General features: G+C 34.4%; 1 protein-coding gene across 1 annotated transcript; it reads right to left on the bottom strand.

Moving 5' to 3' along the window:
• Positions 1 to 1,138: 1,138 nt before the first annotated feature.
• On the bottom strand, positions 1,139 to 15,891 carry LOC140857305 (uncharacterized). Its single transcript, XM_073256087.1, has 4 exons — positions 15,799 to 15,891; positions 15,543 to 15,680; positions 15,047 to 15,092; positions 1,139 to 1,233 (listed from the first exon to the last, which is right to left on the bottom strand). Exons 1-4 carry the CDS (start codon positions 15,889 to 15,891, stop codon positions 1,139 to 1,141), a joined length of 372 nt encoding a protein of 123 aa, XP_073112188.1.
• Positions 15,892 to 20,397: the final 4,506 nt, after the last annotated feature.

The following is a 20,397-nucleotide window of genomic DNA, read 5'->3' on the forward strand; positions in this document are numbered from 1 at the left end:
GAGCTTCTCTGCATTCTTCGGAGATGACTGGATGTTGGAATGTTTGCTTGAGTGAGCGAACTTTCTAATAACAACGCCTTCTTTATTTCCCCGAGGTGTAAGTAGTGTAATTGCTTCAGTTTGTCCCACAGTTTTGACTTCTTTGATCCGCCCCCTTGGCGAGCAACGTCCACTCTTCGAATAAAAAGATGGTTTTCTTTGTAATTTCTAATGCTGAGTGAGCTTCGAATCAAAAGGTTCTACTATTATGTTCGTTCTAGGACATCCAGTGTGCAGTTAACAGGAATGAAATGAGAGCTTTGCCTTGATTCTTGCTCGAGAAGAGGAAGAGGAAAATAGTAGTGCAATGTCATGTTTAGTTTGAGATGATCTAAGCAAAGACTTCCTTTTATACTCTGAGCATCAGGCACAGCATAGCATTTGTTAAGATTGACTGTAAAACATAATAAAAATATATATGTTCTCCATCCGACAACTGTCACCGATTCTGCTGCCTCAATAAACAAAACATGGCAAATGCACAAATATGGCATCAATTTATGTTGTCAGCTTTCAAACCTGCAAATAGTGTAGTATTCTTCCTATCAAATGTAGATGATTAAATATTGCAGTATCTAAATAATGTTGGTCAACTTCTCATCGTGCAGATGCACCACATTTACACTTATACAACTAGAAACACAATGAGATTAAAAGAAACTTTGTAGTTTGATGTTTTTTCTTTTGCTTTCTGTAATTTATCAGCTTCTGAAGTCCTACCGAGAACACTGCAGAAAATGTAACTTACCATAACCCAATACCAGATGAAAACTTCGGAGATAAACCAGCATTCACAACGGGCCAGGATGCTCCCTCTTAAAACTAAGATTATCTTATGCTTCAGAGGTTTTAGAGGACTAACATGTTCTAATAAATTTTATCCATATTCTGCACTCAACATGCATCACCAATAGATGCAAAATTCTTTTCGAGACTCTGCATTTGTCTAGCATCATTGGTTATACTTCAGAAGCACTTAGTAAGCTTCATCCTCCTGTGACAAGGTTGTGTATTTGATGAGATCTTTATGGAGAAAGTGCAGCGAAGGGAGCTCTCCTGGTTCATAAAAGCCACATACAAATCATTGATTTGTCTCGGTTCAGCCTTCCTCCCAGTCAGCGTCATCCTCATCATCGCCGGACGCATTAGCTTCAACATTTAGGTCGGCCAGTTTATATGTCCCACCTGTATTGCCTGTTATGATTAAACATACATAGTTAAAATGTTTTAGAAGATTATAATAAGCTACAAGAACCCATTATCATAAATAATAATATTAAAAAATTTTGAAAAAAAGTGTATATCAGCATCTTAAAATACCAAGATGATATACATTTACAGACTGACTGAGAAGAAAAAGGGCGAAAAATGATGGGATCAACATCATCTTGCTAGTTGCTGATTTTTAAGATGTTTACTCCTAGATAAAGAGATCAATACTCCTGACGTGACTTCCAAGAAAGAACACCAAGGAAGTGGGGATTATTGTAGTTGAGCCAAATTTCACATTCCTGACATGACTTCTGTATACTCAAGAAGGAATTTGACTTCAATAGCATTCATAACATCACATAGCAATTACTTACTATATTTATTTTCACAAATATTACCTTAAGGCATAAAAACTAAAAGCAAAGGCCAGAAGTTGATCCATATGATGATTAGTGTTGCAAACGATGACCACTTATCTGGAAACATTATTCATCTTAGCTATAGCCAAATGGCATTATATCACACTAGAGTCCAAGCATTACTGAAAGAAAACATATTTTCTTCCCTATTTTTTGGGCATGGTACTCAAGGAAAGCATGGAGCCTATGGCATCTCTAGGAAGGACTCAGGAGTCCACCAGGCACCTTCTACAATTCAATTCATTATGGCCTCTAGAATTATTTATCCATTACTGATAAATTCAAAAGAATAACGGCAGAACATTGAAGTCTGCAGTTTTAGAAGTAACAGACGAACATCATATTGTGGTTAAAACCTCATCATTTTACCCCTTAAAATATTTTACCTGAACAAAATTTAATAAATATAATTGGAGAAATAGCATACGAAAATCTTGAGGATGGATGTTGATTCACTGATCATGAATCTACAGATTTATGATTTTAGAAACTACATTCGTACAATATGGCCTTTTACTGTTTATTTATCTACTTCGCAAATGACTCGTTTTCAATTCTTCATGTTTCTTCTATATTTCATAAATATTTTAGGCAATTGAAAAGAATCCTATGATCCCTAGTTTTAGTCCATGCCCAATCGAATCTGAATTGGTTTAACTCAATCAATCCTGACAATTTAAAGCAAGAGAACTTCCAAAACAATCTTTACAATTAGTATGCAATATGATTCTTAAAAGGTCATAAATGATTCTTGTTTGAGCCAAACACCATCGATTGATCTGGTGTATGACTCGCTGTGCGCTACCTAATTCGGTTGAGCAAGTTGAAACCGTATTGTTCTAAAAACCGTACTGGACCGACCAGTCCGACTGGTTGAACACAGAATCGTTCGCCTGTTCGAAAACCGATCACTGGGAGAACCGAACAACCGGTCAGAGTGGCCCGTGCGGTCCGATTTGAGGGTGGTCTTCCTCCCATGGCGACTTCTCCTTATCGTCACCACATAGGCCACGTGCTCCCTCCCAAGAAGAGCCTGGGACTCCTTTGGCCTTCTCTCCTCGCCAGAACCGTCTAATCTAGATACCTGGAGGTATATACCTGTTCCTTCATCACCCAACAGCCCGATCAAGCGGATCAGCTATGCGATGATCTCCTCCTCGGCGATCATCACCTTCACCTCCACCACTTTCGACAGCTCAAGTACCGATTCAAGGACCCTGGCCGCATCAATCCATGATTTGAGTCTACGTCCCTTCCTCAATATGAAAATGAATGCGGAAACCGAAAACGAATGCAGGAACCGATCCTTTGAGATTTAAAATCAGGGCGTAGATCGTGGTATTCTTGTTGCCCTCTTCGATAAAATCGGAGGTTAATATCAGAGCAAGAACCCTGATAGCCATCTCCAACATCTCCGGTCTTGCCTCCTCATCGTCATTCTTCCTTCGTTCTCACATTCAACGATATTGGACACAAGAAAAAGCTCAGTATCCTCGCCTCTAGTGCCTCTTGTAACCTCCCTTCCTTGCCATTGCCCTTCTCTGCTTCCTTTCTTGTTCCAACGGTCTATCCAATCTTTATTCTGTTGTTTCTATATCTTCTAGTTCTGTGAATATAGAAGTATTGAGTTAAAACGGTGGAGGAGGAAAATGAGAGAGCAGGGGATTCTGAAAGGAAGGGAGAGGAGGGGAGTAAGGGGGACTTGAGAGTGGAGTAGGCAGTGGAGCAGGCGGTGGAGAATGGAGATGCCACGAAAGATGGCGGGGATGAGGTCAGGAGCAGTGGCGGAGTGCTCCGAGAAGGCAAGGAATACCTCCTCTCCTTCCTTTTTTTTTTTTTTTTCATTCAAATTTCAGAATTTATTTAAAAATAAAAATATAATTTTTATTTTTTTTGAGTAAAAAGAGAGTAGTGGTGAACCCAACTACTCATGTGAAGTATTATTTAGATATAGAGATAAAAAAAAATTATAAAAATGTAGTAAAGTATACCACAGAAAGAAGTGAAAATATATTAAGAAAAAAAATAAAAAAAAGAGTGCCCAATAGATCGACAGTACATAAACACCCAAACAAGATCTCGAAAGCAATCTTTTTCAAAAGATAGTAGGATCAAAATTTAAGAAGAGACTTAGGAAGAGTAATATCCGAACCTAAAAAATATCAGCAGTAACTGAATCATAAGAAAATCATCATGCTGCCTTATTTTCATCAATATCTCCAACCAAAGAGAATGCCCAACGGATCGTGAAAAACATCAATAAAAGAGCTTAAAAGCATCCACTTCCAAGAGACAAAGAGATCAAGGCCAAAGAGGAGATTTAGAGAGAGTACGTAGCATCTGTTCCAGAAAATAAAACAGTAATTGGATCCCATAGAAATCATATGTTGCCATTCCTCCATCCTTGTCTCCAGCTAAAGGTTCATCAGGAAGTGAGAGAGAGGCAAAGAAATAGGATCCTGAATGATCTCAAGATATGGTAAAGGATACCACAAAGATGTGAGAAAGAATATGTAACACTCGGCCCATTTGGACCTTGGACCAGACCTATATAAAAGCAAGCCCATACAAAAAAAAAAAAGGGAACGGGAAGAAGACTCCCGGAGTCTTCTTCTCCGATGAATTCCGGACGGAGAAGAATTCTAAGACCCTTAGAGCTCTAGGGCCCTCTATAAATAAGACTTCCCTCTCCCTTATGACCCTCTACCGGCCTTCCTCTCTCTCCTTTCCTCTTGATTTCTTCCGTTGAAGCCGTGACCTCTCGTACTCGTGCTCATCGAAAATTGGAGCCGACGATGCTGCTGAAGCTTGAGGTAAGCCCTTCTCCTCCTTCCTCTCTTCCTTCTCCTCCTTCCCATAGCTTCGTGCACCCTCGTCGGCTGTCGGGTTCATCAAAAAATCTACAAAACCATAAGGCTCTGTTTTTGCTCTGTTTGATCAAGCCTTTTCTTCTTTGATTCCGGCCATCGACGCTGCCGCTCGTGGTGCCGCATCCCTATAGCATGACCCCCACCTCCCTAACTTTCTTCTCCGAAGGTCATGACCGTCGGCGACCGGCCAATGACCGAAAAACAAGAGGTAAGAGGCGGATCTCCTATTTTTTTCTGATTTTCTCTAAGTTTCTCGCTGGTCGAACCTCGCCACCTGCCTCCCCTTGCTTTGTCGCCGTCGATCAGGCACCACCGCCCCTCGTCAGAGCTCAAGCCATCGAGCCCCTTCCTTCTAGTCCTCCCCCTGGTCGGCCAAGGAAGAGGAAAGGAAGAAGAAAACGAGAAAAGAAAAGAAAAGAAGAAAGAAGAAGAAGAAAAGAAAAAAAGAAAAAGAAAAAGAGAAAAAGAAAAAGAAAAAGAGAAAGAAAAAAAAAGAGAAAAAAAAAAGAAAGAGAGAATTTTTTCTCTCTCCTCTCTCTCCTTCTTTTTCTCTCTCCTCTCTCTACCTTTCTTTCTCTAGATTCTCTCTCTATTTTCTCTCTCTAGATTTTTTTTTTTTATGAATTTTGTCTCTCTAGGATCTTTCTCTCCCTCTCTGATTGTATCACAGACCCTAGGATAAATATGAGATAAAAATATAATGACCTGAGATTGCTTTGAAATTCATGTAGTAGATTGGATCCCAGCTTGGTCCTTATTTGAAATTTATAACATCGATCATAGTTAATCTATATTAAGTCACCTTGATATAATCTCTAATAATCTCGATCATGATTGCCTCATTTGAAAGATATAAAGATTTTCTCTCTCTATTTTTTTTTCTAAAATATTCTCTCTCTAAAATTTTTTTTTCTTCATGAATTTTCTCTCTCTAAAAATTTTTTGGACCAATGGAGGGTCCAGATACTCAAACAAATCCCAATTTTGGATAATTCTAGGAGAAGTCTTGGATTTGTGTTATTAAGATCGATTATCGATAATTTCTCCATATATAATTTTTATATTTGATCAAGATCATAAAGAGATACGATTGTCTACATAAGATATCGAGTGAAATATCTTATTTTCAAAATTCATAAATCAAAGAAGAACATTGATTTCTATGCTTGGATCAGTCACCGATAAAGATAAGAATCCCTGTACATGATCACCATTATATATATGCTATTTTACTGTTGGTCTTGCATCATTGGTTTTGTATCGTCGGATTTGAGATCGATGAATTTATTATATCTGAGATACTGTTATTTGATTTTGAACATCAGTATGTTATGTCAATATATATGTATCAGAGATTGATAGTATGATTATATGGATATAACACATCTAAATTGATCATAATGTAAGTCAGAATTGATTTGATGAAATCAACACATAATGATTAAATGAAAAAGAGAGATATGGTATAGACTAGCCTTGTCATGTGAAACAGCCCATCAGGAGCTTATCTCTGGGACGGTCCGTCAGGAGTTTATGCCTGGGACAGCCCCCACTAGCTTATAAGTAGATCAGTTGGCCAGGAGCTCATACCTGAGACAGCCTGTCAGGAGCTTATGCCTGGGACAGCCTCTCATGGGCTTTCGTACGTGGGACAGCTGGTCAGGAGCTCATCTTGGGACAGCCTTGAAAGGCTTTTAAGTGAAATTGATTCGGATGATGACTGAGGTATAGACTTGATTAGTCCAGAGCCAGAAAGAAAAGGTTAAAAATCATGTGACTATGAAAAGAGAAATAAAAGATAAGACATAAAATAATTATTGAATAAAAAATATTTTACCTGTTAACATATGATGATGTATCTCTTTTGACAAGATAGATAATTTATGGATGTTTGCATTATTCTGGACATTGAACATTGGATTTTATGTTTTATTATTTATCCTTATTTTTAGATTATATTATTATATTAGTGTGATATGAAAATTTTTACTGAGCTGTAAAGCTCACACTCCTTCATCTTTCTTTTTCTTCTCAAAGACAGGATGCTCATGATTGGCTATGGCTTGGATTTACGGGTGAGCAGATGGATAGATAGAGTGTCATAGTATCTGATCAGAGGATTGAAAGAATTTAATTTATAATTATGTAAATTTTATTAGTTATTATTGAAATTAAATATTATGGATGTTGAAGTTGTAATAATTTAATTTGGCCTTGCATATTCTTTAGGACTTGCTCTAAGGAGTGTGCGGCCATTATGTATCCGACCCGAATATTGGGCTCGGAGTGTGACAGAATGGTATCAGAGCATAGGTTATGATCATTAGGGATTATGATATAAGTGATTAGAATATTACAGGGTGATATCAGAGTCTAGATTATGATCATTTGGAAACTAGGATATAAGTGATTAGGATATGATAGAATAATATCAGAGCTTAGGTTATGATCATTTGGAGATTATGATATAAGTGATTAGGATATGACAAAAGGATATTAGAGCTTAAGTTTAAGTCACTAGAGATTATAAAGTGATATCAAAACTTTATGTAAGATCAATAGAATGTAACAGAGTGAAATCTGAGCTTAGAGCTTAGGTTATGTTCATTTGGAGACTACGATATAAGTGATTAAGATATGATAGAATAGTATCAGAGCTTAGATTTAAGGTCACTAGAGATTGTGATATAAGTGATATCAAAACTTTAAGATTATAATCAATAGAGTATGATAGATAATATCAGAATTTAAGGTTATGATCATTAAGGATGTGATAGAATGGTATAAAAGTTTAGGTTATAATCACTAGAGAATATGACTTAAGTGGTATTTGATCTTAAAGATTATAAAGTGATATTTGAACTTAGGTCATGATCATGAGGAACGTGATGGACATAAAAGAAAGGATTCGATATTTGGATTTTGAATCAATAAATACTATGATAAAATTTATGCATAAGTGGTATATGATGTCTATAACAGAATTGACTAGTTATATCTTGGATTTCAATTAGTAAGGTTGACATAAGTATGAGAAGTGTTGACTTTGAAATAAAGAGGAAGATATTGATGTGTTGTGTTGAGTATACTCAATTATCTATTCAATGTGAAACTTATATGGGTGAAGGTCGTGATAACTTTTTTGATTTCGATATTAATTTTTTGAGCATTATAAAATTTTTGTACTTATCAGAAGAAAGTTAGTTAGGATGTGGTCTAAGAAGAAATTACATCATGTGAGAGAGAAATATTTTTGAGTATTGAATCTATAAGAGGATCGTATATGAAACTTGAATTTAGATGAAAAATATACTTAGATTTTATTATGAGAATATGAGATATACATCTTGGTAAAATCTTTGGTTATTCAAAATATCATATTTGGATCTGATTTCTTAATCTTTCAAGTTACATTGAGTTTCAAGTCAAAAGTTTACTTTTCTAAGTGGATCTAAAGAATTTTGATGAATTGAATAAGAAAATTGGTTTTGTTAGAATATGATATATACGTTATGATGAAATCTTTAATAATTCATATTACCATCTTTGGATTAGATTCTTTAATTTTTTTTATGATTGTTGAAGATGGTGAAGTGTATTAATTATTCAAATCAAAATTTGGATTTCTGAATTGAACTAAGTTATCTTGCTAGTGTTAAATTTTGAATGACTTATACAAGAGATAAGATTTTGTATGGATTTATCGATTAATATTAAGGGTTGTGATGAAGAGAGCTCTACAAGAAATAACTAAGTTGATTCTACTTACAAAGATGTTGACTTGAGTTATCTTCTAATTTGTTCAAGTTGGAGTTAATTCTTTTACAAAGAAAGGTTGGTTTGAAAATTATCTAAATGATTGTAAGGTAAATCTAAGGTTAACTCTAATTAATTTTAGATATGTTAAATTTTTGAGGAATGATGAAGCTTATACAATGATTTCAAATATAGAAAGTGGATCAAGATTTAATTTTGATATGCTATACCCAAAGGTAGTAAAGATAAAGAAACTTAAAGTTTTGCTCTAAGTTTTATATAAAATTTGAAAGTTGGATCTATCTTTGATTGATCTAATATATAAAGATATTTTTATCTTTTGATAAACCTATATAATTTGATAAATTAAGATCAGAGTGCGCAGCAAAAGTATAGTGGATTAAATTGATTAAAAATATTAATTTTTTGATTCAAAAGATATTATTATAGAATACATTAGTTGTAAATAAGGAAGGATTTTATTGATAATGAAAGAATGCTATAGATTTTGATCTAATCTGATCATAGCCGGATAATTTTTGTTAGTAGGTTGCTTCATTGTAAATAATGTCAAGAAATTCTAGATATCTCAAGTTTATTATTAACAGCCTGATAGTTCTATTATTAGTTCAAACTTAGAATGTCTTGATACAGATCTCATATTTTTTCAAATTTAATATTGTTACTCGAATTGATATAGAAGATTGAGATTTTCTTAAGATGAAAGTCTATATATAAAATTTGTTGGAAGGTCAAAAAAAGAAAGAAATTGATGATTGTGAAGAGTGTCCAATGTTCGATCTTTCTTTATTTTTACATCATAGGTAATCTGAGATAATTATGAATTTTGAGTGGAAGTATTAGACAAATAACTATGGTATGTTAATACAAGTCTAAAATATTACTGTTCTTCAAAAAAAAAAAAAGAACCAATATGAAGAGAATGAGTTTGAGACCTTATATAATTTTATTATATCAAAATCTTATGAAACAAGTATTATGTAAGGCAGACTATTAAAAGTTTGAGAATAATATGAAGAATGTATACTTTAAAATATATATCTCAAACTATATAACTTAATTTTGAGAACGAAATTATTTGAAGGGGGGAGAATGTAACACCCGGCCCATTTGGGCCTTGGACCAGACCCATATAAAAGCAAGCCCATACAAAAAAAAAAGGGAATGGGAAGAAGACTCCCGATGGGAGTCTTTTTCTCTAATGAATCCTGGATGGAGAAGAATTCTAGGACCCTTAGAGCTCTAGGGCCCTCTATAAATAAGACTTCCCTCTCCCGCATGACCCTCCACCAGCCTTTCTCCCTCTCCTTTCCTCTTGATTTCTTTCGTTGAAGCCGTGACCTCTTGTTCTCATGCTCGTCGAAAATTGGAGCCGACGACGCTGCTGAAGCTTGAGGTAAGCCCTTCTCCACCTTCCTCTCTTCCTTCCCCTCCTTCTCATGGCTTCATGCCCCCTCGCTGGCCGTCGGGTTCATCGAAAAATCTACAAAATCATAAGGCTCTATTTTTGCTCTATTTGATCGAGCCTTTTCTTCTTTGATTCCAGCTATCGATGCTGCTGCTCGTGGTGCCGCACCCCTGTAGTGTGACCCCCACCTCCCTAACTTTCTTCTTCGAAGGTCATGGCTGCTGGCGACCAGCCAATGATCGAAAAACAAGAGGTAAGGGGCGGATCTCCTATTTTTTTCTGATTTTCTCTAAGTTTCTCATCGGTCGAACCTCGCCGCCCGCCTCCTCTTGCTCTGTCGCCGTCGACCAGACATTACCGCCCCTTCTCGGAGCTCGAGCCATCGAGCCCCTTCCCTCTGGTCCTTCTCCTGTTTGGCCAAGGAAGAGGAAAGGAAGAAGAAAATGAGAAAAGAAAAGAAAAGAAGAAGAAAGAAGAAGAAGAAAAGAAAAAAAGAAAAACAAAAAGAGAAAAATAAAAAGAAAAATAGAAAGAGAAAAAAAAAAGAGAGAATTTTCTCTCTCTCCTCTCTCTTTTTCTCTCTCCTCTCGCTATCTTTCTCTCTCCAATTTCTCTTTCTAGATTCTCTCTCTATTTTCTCTCTCTAGACTTTTTTCTCTCTTTATGAATTTTATCTCTCTAGGATCTTTCTCTCCCTCTCTGATTGCATCACAGATCTTAGGATAAACTTGAGATAAAAATATGATGATCTGAGATTGCTCCAAAATTCATGCAGTAGATTGGATCCCAGTTTGATCTTTATTTGAAATTTATAACATCGATCATAGTTAATCCATATTGAGTCACCTTGACATGATCTTTGATAATCTTGATCATGATTGCCTCGTTTGAAGGATATAAAGATTTTTTCTCTCTATTTTCTCTCTCTAAAACTTTTTCTCTCTAGAAATTTTTTTCTCTTCATGGATTTTCTCTTTCTAGAAGTCTTTTGGACCAATGGAGGGTCCAAATACTCAGACAAATCTCAATTTTGGATAATCCTAGGAGAAGTTCTGGATTTGTGTTATTAGGATCGATTATCGATAATTTCTTCATATATGATTTTTATATTTGATCAGGATCATGAAGAGATATGATTGTTTGCATAAAATATCGAGTGGAATATCTTATTTTTAAAATTCATAAATCAAAGAAGAACATTGATTTCTATGCTTGGAACAGTCACCGGTAAAGGTAAGAATCCCTATACATGATCACCATTATATATATGCTATTTTACTATTGGTCTCGCATCATTGATTTTGCATCATCGGATTTGAGATCGATGAATTTATTATATCTGAGATACTGTTATTTTATATTGAGCATGAGTATGTTATGTCAATATATATGTATCAGAGATTGATGGCATGATTATATGGATATGACATATCTAAATTGATCACAATATAAGTCAGAATTGATTTGATGAAATCAACACATAATGATTAAATGAAAAAGAAACATATAGTATGGACTAGTCTTGTCATGTGGAACAGTCCGTCAGGAGCTTATGCTTGGGACAGTCCGTCAGGAGCTTATGTCTGGGACAGTCTCCACTGATTTATAGGTGGACCAACCGGCTAGGAGCTCATATCTGGGATAGCCCGTCAGGAGCTTATGTCTGGGACAGCCTCTCACGGGCTTTCGTACGTGGGATAGCCAGTCAGGAGCTCATCCTGAGACAGGCTTGAAAGGCTTTTCAGTGAAAATTGATTCGGATGATGACTGAGATATAGATTTGGTTAGTCCAAAGTCAGAAAGAAAAAGTTAAAAATCATGTGACTATAAAAAAAATAAAAGATAAGACATGAAACAATTGTTGAATAAAAAATATTTCACCTGTTAACATATGATGATGCATCTCTTTTGACAAGATAGATAATTTGTGGTTGTTTGCATTATTCTGGACATTGAACATTGAATTTTATGTTTTATTATTTATCTTTATTTTCAGATTATATTATTATATTGGTGTGATATGAGAATTCTTACTGGACTGTAAAGCTCACACTTCTTCATCTTTCTTTTTCTTCTCAGAGATACAGGACGCTCATGATTGGCTATGGCTTGGATTTACGGGTGAGCAGATGGATAGATAGAGTGTCATAGTATCTGATCAGAGGATTGAAGAAATTTAATTTATAATTATGTAAATTTTACTAGTTATTATTGAAATTAGATATTATGGATGTTGAAGTTGTAATAATTTAATTTGACCTTGCATATTCTTTAGGACTTGCTCTAAGGAGTGTGCGGCCATCATGTATCCGATCCGGATGTTGTATTCGGGACGTGACAGGATACTACAGAAAGAACTGAAAAGATATAAGAAGAAAAAATAAAAAAAAAAGAGTGCCGAACAGACAGTGTATAACACTCAATGCAAGAGCTCAAAAACACTCACTTCCATGAGGCAGGGGGATTAAAATTTAAGAGGAGACTCAGAAAGAGTTGTATCCAATCCCAAAAAATATCAGCAGCAACTGGATCATAAGAAAATCACCATGCTGCCAAACCATCATCATTGTCTCCAGCCAAAAAGAATACCCAACAGACTGTGAAAGACACCATGCTGCCATACAGGAGCTCGAAAGCATCCATTTTCAAGAGACAAAGCATCTATTCCAAAAAATAAAGCAGTAATTAGATCTCATAGGAATCACATGTTGCCATTCCCCCATCCTTGTCTTCAGCCAAAGGTTCATAAAAAAGGGAGAGAAAGCCAAAAAAGCAGGCTCCAGAACAATCTCAAGAAACCTCATCGAACTAGAAACCATAGCAACAACACCATTTGCAATGGCAACAAAGCATTTAATTTTGTTCCACAATAAACAAAGGCCAGGCAGAACTTGACATTTATAGATTAAGGACCAATCATAAAGAAGATGAATTATGCTTATGACCGCTGAATGAGGATCAGAAGATTTATGAAGGAATACTCTGTTATTCCTTTCTTTCTAGCAATAGTATTATATTACAGCTGCAACCAACATGAAGGTAGTTTGTTGCAAGTTTTTAGGGAAAGAGCTACATCTTCAATGAGTACAAAGATCCCAAAGGCTTCCAATAAGATGAGTAAGCATTAGCTAGTTACAAAATAAATTCCAAACAGCAAAGGTACAAGAAATATAATTATAAAAATATAATTATAACATCACTGGTTGAACCAGTCTAACTGGTTGACTTGGAAATCGGACAGCTTGCTAGTTCGCTGTCTGGTCTAATTTTAAAATGTTGGTTGAAATATCTAATATAAGTAGGTATAAGTGTAAATAATTATAAACATGTCTCTAGCTATACAAGTTCACACAATCATCAATATTTTTGGTAGGTCGAAAAATTTCCAAAAAGATTGTAGCAATAGAACGAACCAGCAGGTGACACCTCTTCCCACTCAACATCATCATTTTCATCATCCTTCCATTTTGAATGCATTCCAAACTCGATGCTCAGCAGGGGCTTTAGAGACACCTTTTGAAAAGTCAGATGTTGATGCCCTGCTTGTTTCAGATTCTTGTTGCATTTTCTTCAATGCTGCTTCTTGTTCTTTCTACCTTTTTACCAAAGCCTCATATAGACCTTGAGGTATCCTACAAATATTATCAAACTCTAGTTCAACAGTACAAAATTCAATTTCCAGAATATGATTGGTGTTATAGAGAGAGCGAAATTTTAGTCCCATATCGGTTGTTCAGTTAGACTACCTTGCCTTACAAAACTTTGAAACCCTCTAGCCCCTTATGAGGCACCTTTTGATCCACGAAACATGACCCCAAAGGACAAAGCCGTGCAGGTATGCCCAAAGCAAGCAATACCTCACATGCTGTATGGGGCCGCCTTACGCCCACATGACTAGGACATGTTTCGAGAGTCGATCTGACTTTATAAGCCTAGCTGATCGGACCATAACACTGATGGCCTATGCAGATCTCCCTTCAACAGGCAAGGTCCCATGACTAGGGGGCTATTGTTGCGAAGAGAGCAAAATTTTAGTCCCACATTGGTTGTTCAATCTGACCATCTTGTCTTATAAGGCTTCAAAACCCTCCAGCTCCTTATGAGGTGCTTTTTGGCCTACGAAATGCGGCCTCGAAGGACAAAGCTATGCAGGTATGCCCAAAGCCGATAATACCTCACATGCTGGATGGAGCTGCCTTACGTCCATATGGCTACAGATGCATCCCGAGAGCCGGTCCAACCTTATGACCGGATCGTAACAATTGGCAATACAAAAAGACCTCAACATGACTCTTCTTGCTAAAAGGGGTTGGAGGCTCTTGGTTAAATACCAATTGCAACACCTGAAAAAGCTTTATCTCTGCTTTCTGCTTTAAGAAAATCAAGTTCTCAACAAGTTGGAGACCCAAAAGGAACTTTTCCAAACTTAGGAAAGACATTGTTACTTCTCTTCCTTCTTTTTGGAACAGATTAAACTTTCTGGTAAAAAATGAATTGGAGATTCTTTTCTAGAAGGACAAATGGCTTTTAAATCTTCCTTTATGCCAATCTTTTCCACCGGTTTATCAAGCTTGCCATTTGAAATGCGGTACCAGCTCCAAATTCTACAATGCCAGAAACTTTTGGAATCTCAGAGTCAGCTCTAACCTCTCCCCTGCTGCTCACACCGAGTTAAACCAACTTCGAGCAATTCTTGCTGATTGTCGATTTCTAAATTCGAGAGGGCTGAAATGGGAGCCAGCTTCCAAAATTTGGATAATAAGGGCCCCATTGAAAGTCAAGTGCTGCCTTTGGCTTTGCCTACTCAACAAAATCAATACTAGAGACAATTGGTATCGGAAAACTGGTAATTATATTGGTGATTGCATTCTATGTGGTGACCCCTCTGAAACTGTCCATCATCTCTTCCTTTCATGTCTCTTTGCTAGTGGTCTTTGGAAATTCTTTTGTTCTCTTCTTTCATTTCTTATCCCTACTAATGATATGAAGAATCTATTTACCAGCTGGTTACAATCTTTTTTCATCAAGGATCAACAACCAGCCATTCTTATGCTTGTTGCTACTGTAATTTGGAGCTGCTAGCAACAAAGAAATGCCTGTATCTTCTTAAACAATTAAAAACCCGGATGCTGATCTTATTGAAAAAATTGTCAATCTACTAAATGATTGGTCGCTGATATGTGGGGATAAACAGATGCGTAGGTTCATGCAAGTCTGGGGAACAATCAAGCTTGGTTTTAATATCAATCGTGGGACTTTTTCTCGATCAAGGAGGCCTCTTTTGCCTTGAAAATTATTCGGGTTATCTACTTATGACTTACACTCAGTTGATACTGATGCCTCACTTTTGTACTTCAGCTGCCCTTTCTGTTCTTAGGACAATGATGAAGAAAACTGCAGTTTATGAGCCTCCAATGATATCTCTGTGATCTTTTGGCTGCACTGTCTTAGGACTTCTTTCGAGTTCTTATATCTTTCCCAGTAGATTTTCTAGCATTTTGGTAGGGTCCTCTTGTCCATCTTGTTCTTATACACTCTTCCACATTTCTACATGTAATTATTTCACTTTCATAAAATTTTGGTGACTAATGGCTTCCATTATTCTCCACTTCCCTCAAAAAAAAAAATAAAAAATAAAAATAAAAAATAAAGAAAATGGAGAAAAAAGAATATGATTGGCAATAGCTACAAAAATTCAAGCTTCTCTGCTGGCCTGTATACTACTCTGCTCATCGTCTTTCATGTCTTTTGATTTCTTGTCATCAACCGGGCCTCAACCGGGCCCGAACTTCCATCCATTTTTTGTGCTGGCTTGACCTCTCCTCGTTGTTCTTTTGTAACATTCATCCGTTGTTTAATCATCCAAGGAGGCAAAACTTTCATGGATGCAGCTCTAGCATCAGATTCAGTGTCGTCCTCTTCATTTACCTCAACACCAGAAAGAGCAACCTCCACCTGAAAAAAGGCCACAAATAATCATCTAATGAATGGAGAGAAAAAGACATGCCATAAACATGAAGACTCTGAAGCTGCCAATGCCAAGTTAAAAATGGATTCCATTATCCATTCTAACCCAGAAGTTAGGTTTTGATGCAAATTGATGCAGGCTTAGATCAATAGATATGACGTCAGAAATTTGCCTAACAGGTGTTGTAGCTGAACCCATGAGATACCTAAAGGATATCTCATGTGCACTCATAAATTAGCTTTTGTCAATATAATAATAGCATCTGTTGCAGACAAGAATTATGCAAGAGGTGAAAAATAGCAGCAAAAAGGTCAGACAAATTAGGGTATGTAGAATATAATGTATATGTGAAGTAATAGAGAATTCCAAGGATTGAACAAATCATTAAGCAATAGGCCAACAAGCACAACCCTCCACAGGCCACCCTGCATTTGCACTTTTGATAATTAATAATATATGTTTAAAGTGGGAAGTCGAAGAAAATTAAAAAGACAATGAAAAAAAGGCTGCAAGAATGACCAGATGCTTGGGAGAGGATTGCAAAGCCATCACTGTGGAGAATGCAGCCTCACACAACGGCTTTCGCATTCGAAATCAGGCGAGAACGGGAACAATATGTTGGTTCAGCTACCTTCTGATGAAAATAGTCGTATGAGGGCAGAAAAGCTTGTTCGGTGGGAATAAGAAAGCTATTGTTTCGAGGGGATAGGAAGTTCCAGCTTTCTCCTAGAGAGTTAGTGTGATTTTCACACTGAATCGTTCGATTCAGTTTCATAATAAAATATTATTTTTTAAAAAAATTTCGATAAAAGGCTCAAAACGAACTAGCATTGGGTCAGTCCGATCAACCTAAGTCCTGGGGATCACAGTAATAAGATTGTTTTTTTGTATTTTAAGTGGCATATGCAAGAGACAAAGTTAGGCTACTGGAAAACTAAAAAGAAAAATATGGTGTGCATATGATGAATTGAGCAAGTTTTGATGCTCATTGTGGTCTCACCTACGCGTAGAAACAAGCTGAACACGAGCCAAGTCAGGCCTAACTCTAGTTCCACATGTTTTATAATCAAGACAAGCTCAATCTAACTCATTTAAATCCAAGCCAGGTTCGTGCTATTCATGAACAGCTTGTCTAAGAAATCTAGTGAGAATTGAAGTTCATTTATCGGGCAATTATCAAAATAATTATTTATATGGATTATAATAATTAAAATAATATAATACATATTATTTATATATTAATATTTTGTACTAATTTACATCAAGTTCAACTGAGCTAAGCCTAATCTAGCTCGGCTCATTTCTTAGCCGATCAAGGAAAACTAGAGAGCTAACTTATGAATTGTTTGGTCATTTTCCAGCCTTAGTCTCACCAGCACAACCAAATTTAAGTCATATTGAAGAGCATGCATCAATATTTTTTCAGCTAGTATCCGTCAATGTCTCTTAATTTTATAATATAACTAAATACAGCACTACCTGATCGCAGGTTCACAGTTTTTTCCTCAAATTTATACTTTGCATGATTTGCTCCTATCAATGGTCTTTTTAATGTCAATGACCAATTAGAATGGTAAAAAGATGCGGAAGTATATTTGACTGATAATATTTCATCAAAGTGAAATTGCATAGACAGACAAATGCATTGCATATAATGCACATGCACAAACGAACAAGTATCTTTAAGGCTAAAGAGAGTTAAATCCTCCAATTCCAGGAACAAAAAGAGATAAGGTATTTGGATAAATCATTAATTTGAGTTCCATATTCATGCATAAATTTCAGTCTTCTCAATTTTAAATGCTACACGTTCCATCTTCAGCGATGAAAAAGAAAAAAAAAAAAAAAAAAAAAAGCACAATAAGGTAGCAGTAGTATGGTCCCACTTTTTGAAAAAAGAGATTTGAGGATAATACTAAGAGCATGTTTGGTTGAGGAGAATGGGAGTCAGAAATGGAATGAAAATGGGTCTCTCATTCTAACTGTTTGGTTAGGAGGAGTCTCATTCTAGTTTCGATTCTAGGGTAGAATGAGAATGGCTCAATCTGCATAGAACTCAATCCTTATTCTTCTCTATATATTCAAATTTCTATTTCAATTCCGGTTTCGATTCTAATTCCAATCATGAATTAAGTGCTTCGGATGATTTCACCATTCTGATTCCAATTCCAAGTCATTTCGATTTTCATTTCGATTCTGATTATGATTGTAAACCAAACACTCCCTAAGTTTGTCAATAAATTACAAACAAATCTAAAGTAAATTTTGACAAATTTTGAGAAAATCCAAGAAACTTTCACTATAGTCCATTTTCTGTTGACGAGTAATAAAATATTTGACTGACAGAATTAAGGAGGCGCTTGGTTTGCTTCCGAAATCGAAATCAAAATGGCTTGAAATCAGAATCGGAATGACCAAATCCTTCAAAGTGATTGATTTGTGACCAATATAGAAATCAGAATCAGAATTGAAATGAAGATTTAAATTCATAGAGGAGAATAAGAATTGAGTTCTACGTACATTAGGCTATTTCTATTCTATCTCAAAATCAGAATTGAAATAATTTTTTTTTAATTAAAAAATTAAAATAAAAATTATATATTTTTATTTTAATTTCAGATCCACACGCGTTCCAATCAAACATCTCCTAAGTGATTTATCAACTAGCACAGAGATCTGAGGTCAGATGCGTGTCCCATGCAAAACGATTTGGTCTTCCCGCTATTAACAGGGAATCTGCCAAAGGACTGGCTTCCACGTCAACAATGACCACATATCGTTATTTGCACAGTCAGCAGCCATAAATGCTCAACCAATTAAATAAAATAATATTTCTTTCGCAAACTGCTGATTTAAATCAGTTTAGAATCAATAATATATTCATAAAAATTAAAAAATAAAATATTTAAAAATTGAACTAGAAATCTGCCATAATCTCCCAAAACGGTCCTAGTGTGATTGACCATAGAAACTGACATCCAGTTAGTTGCGTTATCCGCCTTTGTATGAATAAGAGATGCGTCGAACGAAAAAAAAGTACGCATCATTCATTAATAGTCTCGTGGAAGGGGATGTGACAAAGCAACTTTTTTTTTTTTATTTGATTAAATCCTAAGTTGTTCAACGTGTAAAATAAGCCCATTTTTTTAATTTGACTAGGTCAATAATTCGGATTATAGTTATGTCACTCACATTCTAGTTCTCAAATAGGTTTACTTTTCCATGTAAAAGTAAATATTACAAATTTAATAAATTGGGGTCATTCATTGTGTACCACAGTTGGAACCATCGTGATATGCCTTTATTAAAACAGACTAGTGGACCATCCATGGCGTTAGATTACATTTATGAGTTTTGTAGTAGAAATCTTGATGTTACAGAGACTACCTGGTAATTTATAATTTAATCTTGAAAATTTTTAAAACGCATCAATCTAAAATAGTTTTGGGATCTGAGCTTCGACAAAGTTACGGAAAATATCAACCTATCTATGGCCGTATACTGGCTTTTAAACCGACAAATTTATACTTATTTATAAAATATTTTCATAAGTACTTTACTTAATTAATTTTTAAAAAAATTTATTTATAAAAATAATATAATTTTTAATTTATTTATCAGATTGATGCAAAAAAGACAAAACATCATTTTGAATGATATTTTATCATCGCCACGTCATCCTCCATTTTCTACGTAGACGACGTCAAAAAAAAAAAAATTAAAATCATCAAATCAAATGGTATTTTTTAAAACACCATATTATTTGATGATTTTAATTTTTCTATCAAAAAAAAGAAAAAAAATGGTAAAAAATAAAAAAATAAAAATTATAATTTTAAATTTATAAAAAAATAAAAATTATAATTTTGATAAAAATAAAAATTATCATTTCAAATTAGTATCCCCATTTCAAATTATATTTTTAAAAAATATCTAAAAAAATTAATGTAAAAAAAATTAAAAATACCATAAAAAAGAATTGAAAAGAAATAGAAATTATAATTTTAAATTTTAAAAAAAATAAAAATTTTAATTTTAATTCAAATAAAAATCATCATAAAAGAAGAAAAAAATCAAAAATAAAAATCATCAAATAAAAAAAAATTACAATCTCCTTTTTAAATTAATATTTAAAAAAAAATATCATAAAAAAAGGAAAAAATGAGAAAAAAATAAAAATTATAATTTTGAATGAATTTTAAAGAATAAAAATTCTAATTTTAATTCAAATAAAAAAATAATTTTAAATTATTTTGTCTTTTTAAAATTAATTTTAAAAAAAACATCTCAAAAAAAATCTTAAAAAATTAAAAAATAAAAAATACCATAAAAAAGAAAAAATGAGAAAGAAGTGAGAAAAAAATAAAAACTATAATTTTAAATTTAAAAAAATAAAAATTTTAATTTTAATTCAAATAAAAAATCACTTCAAATTAATTTTCTTAAAAAAATATGTCAAAAAAAAAATTTAAAAAAAGTACCATAAAAAAATTTAAAAAAATAAGAAAAAAATAAAAATTATAATTTTTAATTTAAAATAAATAAAATTTTTAATTTTAATTAAAATAAAAAATACCATTTCAAATTACTTTCTCCATTTCAACTTATTTTTTTTTAAAAATATTCCAAACAAAGAAGAAAAAAATGAGAAAAAAAATAAAAATTATAATTTTAAATTTTATAAAATAAAAATTCTAATTTTAA

This window comes from Elaeis guineensis, chromosome 4 (genome assembly GCF_000442705.2).
Source record: "Elaeis guineensis isolate ETL-2024a chromosome 4, EG11, whole genome shotgun sequence".
NCBI lineage: Eukaryota > Viridiplantae > Streptophyta > Magnoliopsida > Arecales > Arecaceae > Elaeis > Elaeis guineensis.

Coding starts and splice junctions, on each gene's coding strand:
- LOC140857305 (XM_073256087.1), bottom strand. CDS start 15,891: ATGGGTTCAGCTACAACACCTGTTAGGCAAATTTCTGACGTCATATCT. Junction 15,093..15,542: donor CAAAAGAACAACGAGGAGAG/GTCAAGCCAGCA, acceptor TCCTAAGAACAG/AAAGGGCAGCTGAAGTACAA. Junction 1,234..15,046: donor GGCATCAGTATCAACTGAGT/GTAAGTCATAAG, acceptor TAATCATAACAG/GCAATACAGGTGGGACATAT.